The 16,671-nt window shown below is 29.7% G+C and overlaps 2 protein-coding genes across 3 annotated transcripts; one reads left to right on the top strand and one right to left on the bottom strand.

Annotated features, from left to right (window-relative positions):
- Positions 1–251: 251 nt before the first annotated feature.
- On the top strand, positions 252–1,267 carry LOC122506479. 2 transcript variants are annotated; one of them, XM_043618689.1, is made up of 2 exons: positions 252–984; positions 1,111–1,267. In XM_043618689.1, the coding sequence occupies exon 1, from the start codon at positions 360–362 to the stop codon at positions 972–974; it is 615 nt and encodes a 204-aa protein (XP_043474624.1). In that variant the 5' UTR covers positions 252–359; the 3' UTR covers positions 975–984; positions 1,111–1,267. The 2 variants fall into 2 exon arrangements, with proteins under 2 accessions (XP_043474624.1, XP_043474626.1); XM_043618691.1 differs by having other exon boundaries at positions 1,114–1,215.
- Positions 1,268–3,013: 1,746 nt separating this feature from the next.
- LOC122506492 (TOM1-like protein 6) lies at positions 3,014–4,207 on the bottom strand. Its single transcript, XM_043618708.1, has 2 exons — positions 3,144–4,207; positions 3,014–3,067 (listed from the first exon to the last, which is right to left on the bottom strand). Exon 1 carries the CDS (start codon positions 4,034–4,036, stop codon positions 3,146–3,148), a length of 891 nt encoding a protein of 296 aa, XP_043474643.1. The 5' UTR covers positions 4,037–4,207; the 3' UTR covers positions 3,014–3,067; positions 3,144–3,145.
- Positions 4,208–16,671: the final 12,464 nt, after the last annotated feature.

The following is a 16,671-nucleotide window of genomic DNA, read 5'->3' on the forward strand; positions in this document are numbered from 1 at the left end:
AATAATAATAGGTTTCGACTATTAGCATATAGAGAAAATAAATTTCTTATCATTTACACGTGTTTTTCTAAACTTCGTAATTCATGAATAAATAAAATTTAATAGCAAATAAAGTTCAAATAAAAAATAATGTAAACATATAAATGTTAAAAATTAATAATTTTTTTTTAACGATTACTCTATAATTTCAAAATTATTTTTTTTAATAATTCACCTGTGTCAATAATCAAACTCCTATATAAAAGAAATTTACGTGTTTGATTCAAAGTAGTTAATAAAGTTTTATCGACAACGGTTTTTATAGTTCAATTTGATCAAAATTTGATTAGATTTTTGATTTTCTAAAAATAATTAAAAATATGAGAACAATTGTAGTAATTTTCTGCTTAATGGGCATTGCCCTTTCATCAACTTTTGCCCAATATCAACAAAATAGTTTGCCATATTTAAATCCTGGAGTACCAACAACTCAGTATTATGGAAATCAACCGCAAAATTATCAACAAGGACAACCTGCAGTAGGTTCATTTAATACTAATTCACAATCATATCCACCAAATATTGTGCCAAATTTAGCAGGAAGTTCAGGACCAGTAGTAACACCAGAATCATTAGGATTCTCAAATATTAAACATGAAGATATAATGGCTGTTATAAATAATGCCAGAAATCCAAATTCTGCCAATTCACAAGCATCTTTAGAAAATCAAGTTACTGGTTTAATGGGCAATATGACAAAAGAACAACAGGATGGTCTTGGAATGATTATCAGTTTCTTCAATAATTTGGGACTAAAGGATAAATATGAAAATTTAAAGCAAACAGCTGTCAGGAGCAATAATACATTTTTACAGGGAATTTTCTCTTTCATCGAGGGTCTTGTTCAAACTGCTCTTCGCGTTCTTTCAGTTTTAACACTTGGTGTCTCTGATCGTATAATGAATGCTCTTCATAAAATCTTATTTTCACACTAAACTGTCTTCGGTAAGTAAAAACTATTTTTTTTTCTTTAAAAAAATCATAAAAAAATCATGAAGAAACATTAAAATATTAAAAAAAATTTTAACATTCCTATATACTCTAAATTAATAGAATTTTTTTTTCTTTCAGAAGAATTTTCAAGGCAAGAATTCTCTACTATTTTTATGTATGCGATTTATTATGATATTTTAATAATTGTAATAAACAATTATGATAATAATGCATAACAGTTAATTGTTAATTTTTTAATTGTTAATTGTTAATTTTGTAATTTGTAAAATTGCGTGAAATTCTTTACTATGATTGTAAAATTTTATAAAAGTGTATGAAATAAAGTATATTAAAATACAAACATTATTCTTTGTTTTAAATGTTATTTAAAACTTTGTGTTACTTTTTGAAATCAAGAGATTATATTTGAAATGGGTTCAGGTGCAGTCCTCTATGTTGTTCAGTTGGTCAATAATGGGACCATTATTGTTCTAGGGCAATAATGGAATTTCCTCGTTTTAAATAAAATTACCTAAGTTTATGCTCTACGTTTGTCTAAATATCAAAATATCCAATTTTTTGGGGAAAAATCCAAATATAAATTCAAAAAATACGTAATGTATTAAAATTTTCTAAAATGTATATCAAGATTTTATCCCAATTAATAATATTCCAGAATATTTTACAAATATGTTTAGAAGTTTAGTTTCTACGTTTGTCAAAATTTCCAACAAAAATCTCATTTTTTGGAAAAATTCCAAATATTTCCAAAAATACGAAATGTATTGAAATTTTCTGCAACGTATATAAAATCTAATTAATATTATTCCAGAATATTTTACAAATTCGTTTAGAAGTTTATTTTTTACGGTTGTCTAAATTTCAAAAAAATCTAATTTTTTTGGGGGAAAAATTCGAATATTTCAAAAAATACGAAATGTATTAAAATTTCCTAAAATGTTTATCGAGATATTAACCTAATTAACAATTTTCCAGAATATTTTACAAATCCGTTTAGGAGTTTAGGCTCTACGTTTGTCTAAATCTCGAAAAGTCGCTATTTTTTCAGTTTTCTTTGCTTAAATTCTATAAAAGTATCTAAAATATTAAATAAACTTATCAGAACTCATTCTTTTATCATTCTTTATTCAACAAAAAAAAAATTGATCAAAATCGGTTAAGATTTACTCGAGTTATTCGATTTTATCGATAAACAGTCAATATTTTGACTATTATTTCCCTAGGGCAATAATAAAGTGACTAATAATAATAATAATAATAATAATAGTCAATAATAATAATAATAGTCAATAATAATTACTTTTATCTAATAATAAACTCTAATCATGCCAAATTATTTTAATCTTCGAATAATTAAATTACAACCTCGGCCAATGTTGAAACTAGTCCGTGAGTGATAATAATTTATTTATACACATCAGAATTTGGGTAGTTCACCTTCCTGACGCCGAGAAAGTTCCTTAAAACATAATTATCTCCGGTGGAATATTATATAAATCCAAAGTGTGGAATTTCTAATTCCAAAAGTCGTAAAGTAATTCCAATTTGATTTCATTTTTTGTACAAATGCAATGAGTAATTTTATTAAGTAAAACTAATCATCGTTGGAATACCCAAAAAAAAGCTTAACTTTAATATTCGAGAAATGAAAAACAAAAACAGTTTTAAACTCTGTTAAAAAAATCACAATAACTATTAGATTAAAATTTCTTACTATAACGTTTAAGTATAGTTGTAAATCATCCTAACTGACCCAGTAGAGAAAAAGTTATCACGAAAATGGTCTATAAATTTTTATTACTCGTGTTACGTTACACTTTATAAGTTGGAACAATGTTTGTAGCATTAAAACTCGAAATCTGTTTTTGGAAACATTTATTAAAAAGAAGGAAACACTTTTTAGTTACGTCGTGTTTTAATTTATTTAATAATAGATTTAATGATACTACAATTAGTAATAAGAATACAATTAGTAATAAGACTACAATTAGTAATAATACTACAATTAGTAATAATTGCTAATAATTATATTTTTCTTCATACAATTAATTATTGTTCCATTTCTCTTTTGTAACTGAAAAGAAAAAATATTTTTAATTCAGTTCAACTTAGATGTTGTTTACATTTTTTTTGAGAAATTGGTTAGTTACCTTTAATTAACTTTTAAAATTTGCTCCATAATTTTATCAGATATTCCCATTGTTATTTTTTTAGCAAAATTTCTAATATTTTGACGAAATGTACCAAAACGATTGACAAGATTTTGCAGAATTCCGTTATCTTTTTCCTTATTCGCTGCAGCTTTCACATCTTTCATGATCTCTTCTAAAATTTGATTATACATTGATTCCATTTTCTTTATGTGAATGTCACATTGAGATTCACTTAATCCAATATTGGAATTGGATGTTAATGGTGAAAAATTGACTCCTGCTCCTGGTTGATATAATTGATTTCCATTTTGTGGAAATTGGTATCCATTTTGTGGGAATTGATTTCCATTTTGTGGAAATTGGTATCCATTTTGTGGGAATTGATTTCCATTTTGTGGAAATTGGTATCCATTTTGTGGGAATTGATTTCCATTTTGTGGATATTGATAACCATTTTGTGGAAATTGGTAACTATTTTGTGGAAATTGGTAACCATTTTGTGGAAATTGGTTTACTTTTGGTAGAAATTGATTTCCATTTTGTGGAAATTGGTTTCCATTCTGTTGATAATGATTACCATTTTGCAAAAATTGATAATTAGAATTAATTGGATTAGGAGAATGTGTATTAGATTCTACTATTGAATTGGATTCTTGCTGTAATTTACCAAACGAATTGAGTAGTCCGAGGATATTTACATCTTCATTGTTTAAACTACCTTGTGATTGAGGAAAGCTTTGTTGTGGTATTTGTCGCTTTTTACGGTCAAATTCACCTTTTACATTGTTAAAGGCAATAACTTGATTGGATTCATTCGCAGATACTAAATTTAAATGAATCGATGAAAAAATAACACTTGCCAATATAAATGTCAATAGAAGTACTCTCATTTTTTTTTATCTTCTGATTACGCACTAGTTCGATAGTTTTTAAAACAGTGTGAGGAACGATAATAAAATTTCCAATTACGAATTCCTTTTTTTTATTTTTGCAAAATCCGATACCTCGCAGATTAATTATACGAAAGACACTTATGAACGAGCAGATAAAATACAAATTTACTAATTTTCATCAAAAACCTATTTATATTCACATTTGGAATTAATAATTTTATTGACTTTCGTTTTTTTTTTCAATTATCATAATCTAATAAAAAGTGATAACAGTTGCTAAGCGTAGATTTTGAACTGAAATGACGTTTTAAATTCTTTTCAAAAGCTGTTGTATGATTAAAATTCCACCTTCAGAAAATTTTATACATGTTTTGATGAAGGTTAATACTAACATTTAAATAAACTGACTGTCAATGATAGTTTTTCTAAAAAATTCAAAATTAGCCTTCGATTTATTATTAAACATTAACAAACTCATTGTATTATTTTCGAATATTCCGTTGATTATTATCGCCATAAGTGTAGAAAATTTTTTCTATTCCATAAAGATTGAATATTCCACTTGAATTTTGATCAAAATAATTATCATCCGGTTTATGGTTGTTCATATACTGTTCGGGTATAAATTTAAAACTTTTTATTCCAAATATTGTTAGTCCTTCACTTGTTCGTTCGTCAAAAGAAAATTTTGTATTCATGTCGTTCATTGCTCTTCTTAACATTCGTTTGTAAGGTATTAAAATTTTCACTTTATCATCGGGAAATGCAATTTGAGATCTATATATTTCTCTTGAATTTTTATAGAATGTTTGCACTTGAAAAAAATAGAATAAAAGTACAACGAGTTGAAAAAAGTTGAACATTCTTTTAGAATACGTAACAGAAAACTCCTCTTGAATTTTTTTTGCCTGCAATTTTTTTCTCCTACCAAGAGAAGGATATAAATCAATTTTGCAATTATTATATGAATTACTGCAGCAGGAACGACATAAATTTCGACTTTTAAAAATTATGTACATTTTTGTATCGTAGAATAAGAAATAACATGATGTCTATCATGTTTTCAAAGCGTGGATTTCTAGAGACTTATCAAATCCTTCATTATTATTAATTAAAAAAAATTTAATCTATTATTATTATTAAATAAAATTAAGCTTTAGATAGATAGACAAGAATGTCTGATTAATTGTTTGTTTTATTTTTGAGTTTCTTTATTCAAAATTATATTTGGATTATTTTTCTAATGTGCACGATTCTGAAAAACAGCGACAGAAAAGGTAAAAGATATTCTGTCAAAGCTACAAGTGCTTTTAAAGCGAGAAGCATTTCTTTAATGGAGACCTGTTCAAATTCAAGATAACTGAAAAGTAAAAGAGCCTGAAAGAATGTTTGCAGAAGGAATGTCTACCTCTCAGAAGAAGTGACATGCTGGATAGTGAATATCTACTGACAGGGTTGGTTGATTATTACAAGCCTCCAGGGTAAGGCCAAAATCGAAGGAATTCTGGATAAGGACAAGAGAGGAAGTTGATTTAAATTATTTATTCTTCTTCTGTATTAAACATTTGTAATTTCAGCAAAAGGAAACAAAAATCTCGAATTAAAGCAGATCATCTTATTTTCAAACGCAAAAATTTTCATATTCAACTTTAAATTTAGAAGTCAAACCTTTAACTAAGTGACTAATAACAACTTTTGGATGCGAATACAAAAAAACAAGTTTTTATTTGCCGAAGCTGTTTCTATATCATCCAAACAATTCGATTCTGAGAAATGACTAACTACTACAAACAAATGTTAGACGCAAAATTGAACACCTGTAAATTATAATAATTCGATGTATCATTTTACAAATGGATAATAACTATTTTTGCCGACAATTAATGGAGAACTTTATTTCCTAATTATTAACAATTGCTTAGACATAGAAAGCGATAAGCCAAATTGTTCATAACTGAGAAACAAGATCCTTGAGAAATTTGCATCTCTAATGATATTGGAGACTCAACAGGATGACATAAAGTTTAAACTCGAAGTTCCAACATCACAACAACGTTAGCTATCATCCAAGTGATGAGTTTCAAAGTCGTCAGAAAAACAAATTTCTTAAGTGAATTGCACAGAAAGAAGGATATAGTTCAGACATACATGTTGCATTTACTTTTGATGCTGATGAAAGTATTTGGAAATTTTATTTGTATTTTGAATAGGAGTCTAATTTGGGAATTTCATTTTCCTTTTCCCCACCGAGCACTGTTTCCCCCTTCACTCACTGGTCAATATATAAATAAGGTGCTCTCTTGCGGTATCCTCAGATCGTCTTCTGACGAACTTCTTGGTTCATGAAAAGATGTAATAGTGTAGGCATCGTATGAAATACCATTACAAGAATACTTCGCAACAGTTAATTTAAAAACGGACAAAATTCATTTACAATCAGGAACAGTTTGTAGTTTGTCATAATCCACGAAAAGAAATGTATGAATTATACTATGATGTACTAACAAAAATATGATTATTGGAACAGTGTGGAAAGCAATAGAACTGCTCTCCCTGTGGTGCAGCAGACTAAAAGTAAATGAATTTACCATTTAATTTGTTATTTTAACTTTCTAGACTTATAACAACGATTATATCTATTCTTCCGGTGAATAATCAATTCCAGATGCCTGGCGTAAATATGTTTCTTATCAGGTTTACAGTTTGAACTGTATGTAAATGAGTATTACACAGTAAGCAGGAACTGAATGTTTGGTAAAATTAGTAAGACAAAGACTGCTTGGTTCTCAAAATTATTTATTATTCCCTTTCAGATGATTCCTTCGAAAACTTTTGTAAATAATGACTCAGGTTAAATTATCCCCTTCTATGAATTTTGCAAGAAATGAAATCTCTCGAACAATTACTTCCCTCATCCCTGGGGAAGGTGTATGGCAAATATTTTGACTGCTGTTATTACAGAGCATTACCGAATTCGCATAGTTCATATTTTTAGGGGGAAAAAATACAATTTCCTCAGAATGCTGAGTACTGTAAATATTCAAAAGACTTTCAAATAGCCCAAGTTTCAGTTGAAACGAAAAGTAGACAGTGCTTTTTGGTAATTTTTTAGCATAACGTGCTTGCATAGATTACCAGTATATTATACACAGTATAGAGACTGGTTGTGTGTGTATACATATATAGTTCCCTTTGCAAGGAATCGGAGTGGAATTTATAGGTGAAATCGATTCAAGGATTACCACATCCGGCATGCGTATATAAACCAATACTTGTGCACGATACATCCACAACTCATATGAGTATACTCCTGTCTCTATGACTCCCATATGCACACGTATTTCGGAAAATTTACGCTCATACAGAATTTCATGTCAAACGAAAATACAATTTACGAGAGTAAGAGAGGGAGAGATCGATTTGAGATTTGTTGTTTCCGATTTCTATATTTTTTTAATTGGCTTATCACAATAACTTTTAAACTAATACTTTTGTTATTCATTGAATTCAAAAAAAAATTCCGCGTGAGTAAGTCGTATTTTTTATCCTATTTAAAAAAAAAGAGGGACGATTTAATAAAAGAGAAGAATAGAGGATCTCTGTTTACATTTTAAATTCATTGACCACTATTCTGTTTCACACGTCTTTCATTGTTACCTTCAATCTGTTTCGAAGTCTCTTAGGATGTGCTCGTGCCGTGCATTTAAATTATTTTGACAAATGTCTATTTGACATAAAATCTTATATTACAAGGAAAAATTTTTTTAAAACAAATTATGAATTTTTCTTGTTTGTACATATCCTAGTTTTGTAATAAATTGCAGTTCTGAAGAGGGCAGCGATACCCTTAAAAATGTGTTACTAATTTTTTACACTACTTGACTCGGAAAGATTGATAAACATCTCCCAATCTCTATTCACTTATCGAGTGATGAATTCGCAAATCTATATAAAAGAGAAGAATGATAATTAATTTCTTTTATTAGAAAAAAGAGTGAGGAGAGAGGATTCTTTATATTTTATTCTCAAACGAAATTTTTATTTGACCAAAGGCAAAAGGAAATTCAAGTATCGAAGGATGACACTAGAGTGGTTGTATTTTACTTATATGTGAAACGAGAAAGAGGAAAAGTTGCTTTCCTATTTCTTCTTATATATTGTATTGGCTTCTGTAAATATTGGCTTGTAAATTCACAGTTTCCAGTTTGTTTTCAAACAACCGATTGGTCCCTGTTAATAATAATGGGAAGCAATCTTTTTCTTACTGAGGTGTCATTATTGACCTGTAATTCAGAATCAGTATTTAAAGTATTTAGTTTAATTAATTTAAGATGACTTAGAGATCTGGGAGTGCTTTTTTCCCTTTCGTTTAATGATCATATTTCCATTTTTCTGCATAGAGACTTTTGGGAAATCTGCATACAGATACCTTGGATTCCGCATTTCAAAGTTATGAGGAGTTGGAAGAATGAAAATTTAAAAAATATACAAAATAAATAAAATTATAATATGTTTAATAAGCTGGTGACCTACTGTCATCCCCGACCCATGAAAACCCGGAACCCTTCTTTTGATATCCGTTATATCCACCCTCGGAACTGTCGGACGACTTTAGCCTTCGGGGACAGCGCTCCAACTCTGTCGCTGATGAGACTTTGTTCGTTCTCTGCGAATCTCTTGCGTCAATAGCTAAAATCTAAAACTATTTTCAATGTTAAAGCGGAATTTACAACACAACAAAAGAAATGAATAAGTAAATAAATAAATCTCGCGGTGTTAGCGTCCGCACAATTTCCCCCGATAGTGTAAGTTGGTAAATAGTTACTTTCATGTGTAGTTTAATCCCAGTTGCAATAAATTTAAATATTTTTTATTCTCTCCTTAGCGGTGCAAGAAGTTTAAAAAGATGTCTTCAGTTTGACGTTAAAAAAAATCAGTTCCCAGTTTTTTTTATGTAAACATAAACTATTAATATACAATAAATCTAAAGTGAGTTTAAATCAAAGTTATGTATTACTTTTTCAAAAGGGTATTAAATTACAACTTACAAGAATTGTCTGGGGGACAATAAATATTGTACTTAAGGTAGACAAGTTGCCAGAGGAATGGGAAATGCAGCCGCCTGTTAGGCAGCTACGCATGAAGACGACTAATTCCTTACATGTTATGGCTTAATTAAGTATACCATTTGTATAACACTCTTGTACTTCTCATTTTAACAGCTAAGCAAGTCTCTTAAAAGCTTTATAAAAGTTTTAAGTTAATCGTAAAAAGTATCGTCTGTGCCAGTTTACCTTATGAGACATAACAATGACGAGGAAGTTTCCTTAGCCTACTTAAAGATAACCAAAATTTAGAGTCAAAATTCCAATTGAAAAATTAATGGAGTCGATACTTTCTTATACTTATCATTTCTTTGAAGTCAAATCCGATTTAGAATTTGATAAAAAATTTTCATTTTATATTTGAGGGTCAGCAATTGCAAATTAAATTAAACAGATATTAAGCTCTTTCAATATTCAATTGAATGAAACCTAATGGAGTCTCAGTTCACTTTCTAGCATATTTAAGATTTATTTACTAAATTTCAATAGTTCTCGGAAAGCACTTTCAAGGAAGACGTATAAATTATTCGAGTACAACTTTACTTTGAATTTAACGTTTCACAATAATTAGAATATCTTTACAATTTCAACTACAAGGAAAAGTTTTCTGTCGAATTGCTTTACTTGCTGTGGTAACGCTTCGGTGCGTTAACTAAAATAAGTCAGGGGCTTCAATGGGAGAAGGCTGCTCTTCCTTGTAGGACAAAATTTTTCTTAGAGTAGTTAGAGAAGAACTCCAAATGATGAAAGAAATCCAAATGATCTGACTAATAGATTCCCCAGGGAGAGTGGACCACTTATGTCCACTCTACGGGCTTAGCGAACCCGGGGTACCTGAGCTGACCATTCCGAGACGGGTGCAAAGCAGAACCTCTGCTTGCTCTTCGCTGGTAGTGCACAAGGATTGTCTATGCTTATCACTTCTTGGAGTATTATCGGAATCAGTACGACTGCAACTAACTGCTTCTTCATTTCATTGGGCTTCTTCTTGAAGTCCTCAACTCGGGTGGTGACCTGCAGAGTAACAAGGGAAGGACCTTGTATATCATTAAATTAAATGATTAAAACTATGGACTACAAAAACCAAGCTATCTGTAAGCAGATTTCCCAAAAGTTCCTATACACAAAAAAATCATGTTACTTCGAAAAGGATTTAAAAACCAATCCGTATAAAATATATTATAGTAAATTATAATTTGTAAGTAGGCACTAACTTATTTCGAACTTGACGTGGAAATTCATTTAAGATACTCGCACTTTAAAATACCCTCTGGGGTTCATTGGTATTACACCGGGATGAACTTCTATAGTAGCGAATTCATTTGAATAAATAGATTATCAGTTTACGAGGCTTTGTTCACATAAACTAAGCTAATGAATACCGAAAAAATTGTAGTCTTCTTTAGACATAAAGTTTCGAAAACAACTTTTCAATTGTTAATTTAAAACAAACTTAAATTGTAAAAAGACAATTAGGAGTTGCATTAAATCTAGATGGGAAACAATAAATTTACCATGATCTGTTATTCATGTCAATAGGTGATTGTCTAGCAAATTGTAAAGTCTTTGTGGGTTTAAAATTAAAATGTTGTATTTATATCTTTCTTTCCTATTTTCTATTTTTTTAATACTATCTAAACAAGAGAAGTTGTTAAATATTTTTTACATTCTTATCAGCTGCAACGCTATTATAATATTTGTTTCCTTTTATTTCTAAAACGTAATTTTGTCCCAAGAATCAAAATGTAAAAAATTAAATCGAAATATAATTAAATCAGGATAGTTATAAATAGTTTTAAAAAAGAAGATTCAAATCTATAGTATTGTTTTAATTAATCAAGTAAGGGTTTTGTAATTGAATATATTCCAGTTAAATCCCAATAATCTCAGAAAAAATTCATCATTAAGATTTAATTTTCATGGCACTCGAGTAATTGCATTTATATAGCATTGATGAAAGATAATGTTTATAAATTGATATATCATCGGCAGTTTTAGTTCGATTGACTTATAAATAATGCTAGACATGAAACTTGTTAAGATTGCTTTTTGGATTGTTAGCTATGCATACGAAATATCTGAGTAATTAAAAACTTTTATATTTTTAGAAATCAATACAGAATAACATTAAAACTATGTTTAAGTTTTCCAATTATTTAATTAATTTTTTTTACGAAAACAAGTTTTTATGTAATAGACAATTTATGTTTATATATATTTATGTTTAATAATTATAATGTTTGGAATACAAAACGATAACAGAAATTTGTTAGTTTTCATAATAGTTAAATTCTCGTTAGGTTGCATACATCCGTTATCCTAAATTAATTGTATTAAGAAAAGGTTCTATTTCCTTATGAGGAGTCCAAAATTGTAACGTATATGTGAATGTAACTAAGCCTCAGGGTGGAAAACAAGCTAAAATCCATAATTAGAGGAAATGAGAATTTCTGAGTTGTAAAAAACCAAATATCATATTTCATGAGAAATCTTGCATATTTACCAAAGTAAGTGACGCATACCACATAAACCACATATTTCTCTCTTTTCTCTTATTGGACTTCTCGAAACTAGAGAATACTTTTAATTAGTCAGTTTTTAAATATTACTTTTTGTAATAAGATATAAAGTTTATTTTCTACTCTTCCGCATGATGTGGATTATATTCAAAAGAATAACAATAACTGTTTCTGCTAATATTAATTTAGTTCTAATTAGAAAATAATTGTAAATAATTTCGTCAAAATAAATTTATGAAAAACCGTCAAATCTTTAGATATTCAATGTAGCGTGATTTCTTAATTGAAAAAGAAGTTGGTCTTGAAACTTTCAACAGAAAGTCAACCACACAACAAAGAAGGGATTGATGATAAACCTACACGCCATTATCAGAAAGGTGACGACAAACCAAGAAAAGAGATTACGGTGACAATTGCCAACAGTGCGCGCTAAGCTTTACAGAGGAAAATCATAGAACGAGGTTGATGAGAAGGGTTTGCCTCTAGGCGTCAGAAAGAAGACGCGCAATGGTGACAAGGGAAAGATAAAGGTCCTTCAATAGATCTGACAGACGAAAAGGGCAACTGGATGGGAAGATAAAGTAAAAAGTAACTCCATAGGGGGAAAAGAGTCAACAACTATGTTTCAAGGTATTTCATTAAATATTTTTAAATTAATATCTTTTCATAGGTATACTGTTGAAGAACGTTATTAACAAAATTTCTTCTTTTTACAGCACAACAAACATTTCTTAAATGAAACGTAAAATTGCCTTATTTGAACAGATTCAGTGTTTGTTACCTTAAGAAAAAAAGGTAGAGGTTTTATCAGCAGCAGGAGGCCGAAGCCCAGCTCTTAGGAGCAATCATAATTACAAGCAGCAGAAATAAACTTACCAAATTATTATTCTCCTTCTGTTAGCACTCCACAATCAAAAACATCAGAAATTTTCCCTCATGTCAGCAGCTCAACTTTTGAATGAACACTGTCCCTTTTGTCTGTCCGTTTAACTTCTTAATCCATTCTCATCCCCTCCAGTTTTTGTCACAGAGTTATACGGAAAAAAAGAAAGGGAAGAAGGGGTGGAAGATATAAAGCGAGAAAAAGAGAGAGTGAGAGATATTGGATTATAAGGAATGGGAAGAATACCTCAGGTAGAGAAATAGTAAATGAAAGAAAAGAAACGGTAAACAAACTAAACTTTGGGCAAATTATCATTGTGCCCTTCAAGATAGTCAAACAAATAATGGAATATATTAAAAAATGTTTAAACAATATATAAACAAACATTTATTCGTCTAATGGAGGTCAATGTCATTCCCGAGATCCAGTGTCAAAACGTAATTGCCCTGAGAGTTTAGGGACAATGGGGGGAGCATGTCCATCTGCATAAGAAGTTCTCATTTACACATAACTTACTACACTGTTCCAATAAGCAACTTTTTGTTAGTACATCATAGTATAATTTACACACTTCTTTTCGTGGATGCTGACAAACTACAAACTGTTCCTGATTGTAAATGAATTTTGACCGTTTCTAAATTAACTGTTGCGAAGTATTCTTGTAATGTTATTTCATACAATGCTTAAACTATTAGATCTTTCCATGAACCATAAACGTCACTATAGGATTCTCCATCTTGATCTATTGATCTGTTATTAGTAATGTTATGTATCCTTGTGTAAACATTTTGTGTATTTTAGAGTGGGACTTTAATTAAGATTTTAACAACATTTCTTATGTTTATTATTTCTTCTTTTCATCCCACGTACTTCGGTATCCCCCTACAAATAGTACCTACATAAAATGAAATTTCTGTACAGAATCTATTTCAATAGGAGCCTTTGTATAAAATTCGGTGAACTTGTAGATATCGAAATTATTCAGATGAAGCAAACTATTGGTACCTTCAATACACCTTACATGAATAAATAAAATCGATACAATATTACTCCCAACCTTCTGCCAACACTGGCTTCTCGCATGTAAGCCGATTTTCTCTATTCAGTTTCGAGTTTCTTCCTTCAAAGCAAATTCTCTTTTATTGGTAATTGAAACGCAAATACATAAATATATACTTTATAAAATGACAATCCCATTACGGAATTTGCATATAAACGAAAGCATATTACATGTTCTCAATTAAAAAAATTACTTACCATATATTAAAAAGTAGATTCAAATCAAAATTTGAAAGTAAAAACGATCGTCCTCTTACAATAAGGAATAAAATATTTTTTACAAATAAAGTTGCTAATACGGAAACATAATATTTACAAATTGTATTTTTCAATTTGCAGATAATTAAATACCATAATGAGGTAAGAGTTCCCTAAAAAAAATTACTGTTTAAATTTTATATGTGACAAATTTTTTCAATCTCCTTTTTAAATAATTTCAAAGTCCTGATAGATTGACTTTAAGATTGGAGTTGCGGTTAGGATTTGAAGATAGGTGATAAATTATGAGAAAGTTTCATTCATTTCCAGACAATATCCGCAGGGTTGAGAGAGAGAGAACTCCTGACTAGAAGATAAGGCAGAAGGAAATAAAGAGAAAGAAAAGCAAGAAAGGAGATAAACAAAGAAAAATTTAAAATTCAAGAGAATAGAAAGAAATGTAAAAGCCTTCAAGAGGAAATAATGTACGAAAGTAAAGCAAGGAAATCGTGCTCGGTAGATTCTTAGAAGGTCCTCTTATATACTTTAACCTTGGTTCTAGTTCAGTTTTCCAACAATGAAACTTTTTTCCCAACAATTTTACCTTAACTAGACTTTCCTTCGTATTCAATTACATTTTCTCCTTTCTTTTTTAAAAACCATTTTCTACATTCGCCTAAAAACTCATTTCCAGTTTCGGTATTGCTAAGCAGACTCACTGTGGTGTTCAAAATGATTATTTGATTTTTTTGGAGGGTTATAAATTTAAATTATTTTCGAAAGTAATAGGAACTTCGACGTGGAGCTGTTCATTGCGATGATTAAGTGATTAACCATTAGCAAATACTCCTGAATCGATGGTGATTCGCGTCACTCCCACTTACTTAGGAGACATGAGAGGGACATTCAAGCCTGACTTTCCCGTCCCACACAAATGATGGACTGGAAATCTATCTTCAAGGGTTTCGTTTCTATTCTCCATTCAGGCATCAAAGTAAAGTTTTCAAAATCAAGAAGTGTACAGCCATTAATAATTAATTTTAACTTGTTTATATTTCAATATTGCTGGACAAATTGTCATTCCTGTTGATTACATGGATCATGATTATACTGATTTGAGGGTTGATCTAAAAAGCCCTTTGTTGTCAGAAAAGTTTTAGTTTGCTGATCTGCTATTTCTTTTCAAAGTAATTAATGGAATGCTTAACTCTGATGAACTTTCGAGTATTTTCAATCTTCATGTACCATATAGAATAATCTAAGGCATATTGCTGTTTAGTCGATCTAACGCTAAAACTAATTATTTTGACAATTCAGTAATTAATAGACTAATAAATATTTTTAGGACAGCATTTTTTTATAACAAACATTTGACTCTTTAAAAATTTATAAATACGAAACACAGGTGCATCGCACTAATTACAAGATAAATTATGGTAGCTTTACGTTTAGATTTGTTGATCTTCATTAGGCTCATTCATTCTAAACAGTTTTGGGCGAAAACCGCTTTTCGTGATAAGTGAGAAGGTTCCACGTAACAACATACCGAACATACGTTGCATTTCTAAGACAACAGCATTTAGGGGGAAACTTTCTTAGAGAGACTATCCAATGTACTGTTTCTGACTGGTGACTGACTGAATTCGTTCTCGAAAGCTTCCTTCTACTAACAATAAGCTCAGCAGACACAGTCGCGTCACTTAAATGTCAAGTGGATAACTCCGCGTATTTCATGCAAAATTTAATTCAAGATTACAACCAGTCACGCCTTAAAGTCTTCACATAAACCAAATGCATTCTCAGAATTGTACAATTTTTTTTAGAAACTTTTTAGCTGTTCAACAAAAAAGAAAATTTAAACATTATACTTCTACTTGGAATATTTACCTAAAGTTTCAAATTTGCAATATATATTAAGAATTGGATACATGACAAAAATAATCGTTGCAATATTCATTTGTTAATATTTTTCTACGTTATAATTCTACCGGGTTTATTTTGCGCCATACGTTCTCTTTTAAAGCTACATTTTGATGATTAGGGTAAAATCGTGGTGGCTTGGTTAACGTGAGAGGATTTAAAGTAAACTTTCATGTTCATGTACGAAGGAACAGAAGATTAGTGAAAAAAAAAGATTTTTTTCCCGACAGTGTTGTGAGAAACTTTTTGTTCAAGATACAAGATGAACAGTATTACGAAATTTATTTATTACAGTACAGAAGCGTTGTCGTTTTATATAAAAAAGATATTAAATTCTCTTTCCAGGGAAATTATATTTTTAATAGACGCTGCGAGATTTTTACAACTTTTGAAAAAGAAGTTGTTCCCACAGTTTTCTAATTCCAAACACTCGTTACTTTTCAAATCGATTACTAACAATAGATACAATTATAAAACCGTTCTATTTATATGTTTCTTTTCTATTTTTGCTTACGCGTTAAATATTTTACTACACAGAAAATATTTTTTAAACTAACATTTCATGTTTGTATGTTTAGTTTAAAAAAGAATTTATTTTCAATGAAATCCAATTCACCATAAAAAAATATATAACTCTATGACGAGGATCTTGATTCGAGAAAATAAGCACCCCTTATGAGGTGAAGTACCTCGTACACCCACTATCAGGATATAGTATTTTAGTATCTTACAAAAGCTTTTCATAACACAGGAAGCTTCTCTTCAGACTGTATAGCCTTTTGGAATCCTTGGGATAAGTAGATATATATTTTCTATAGATTTATGAAATTACTATATTTTAGAAATAACGATTTTATTTTTAGAAAATAATCCATTTGTTATATTCCATCAATAACAAGTGACGGTACGGTCAGTCTGAGTTATTTAAAACTAATCTCCAATTGACCA

The sequence above is a fragment of the Leptopilina heterotoma genome, unplaced genomic scaffold (genome assembly GCF_015476425.1).
Source record: "Leptopilina heterotoma isolate Lh14 unplaced genomic scaffold, ASM1547642v1 Lhet_42, whole genome shotgun sequence".
Taxonomy (NCBI): Eukaryota; Metazoa; Arthropoda; class Insecta; order Hymenoptera; family Figitidae; genus Leptopilina; species Leptopilina heterotoma.

Coding starts and splice junctions, on each gene's coding strand:
- LOC122506479 (XM_043618689.1), top strand. CDS start 360: ATGAGAACAATTGTAGTAATTTTCTGCTTAATGGGCATTGCCCTTTCA.
- LOC122506492 (XM_043618708.1), bottom strand. CDS start 4,036: ATGAGAGTACTTCTATTGACATTTATATTGGCAAGTGTTATTTTTTCA.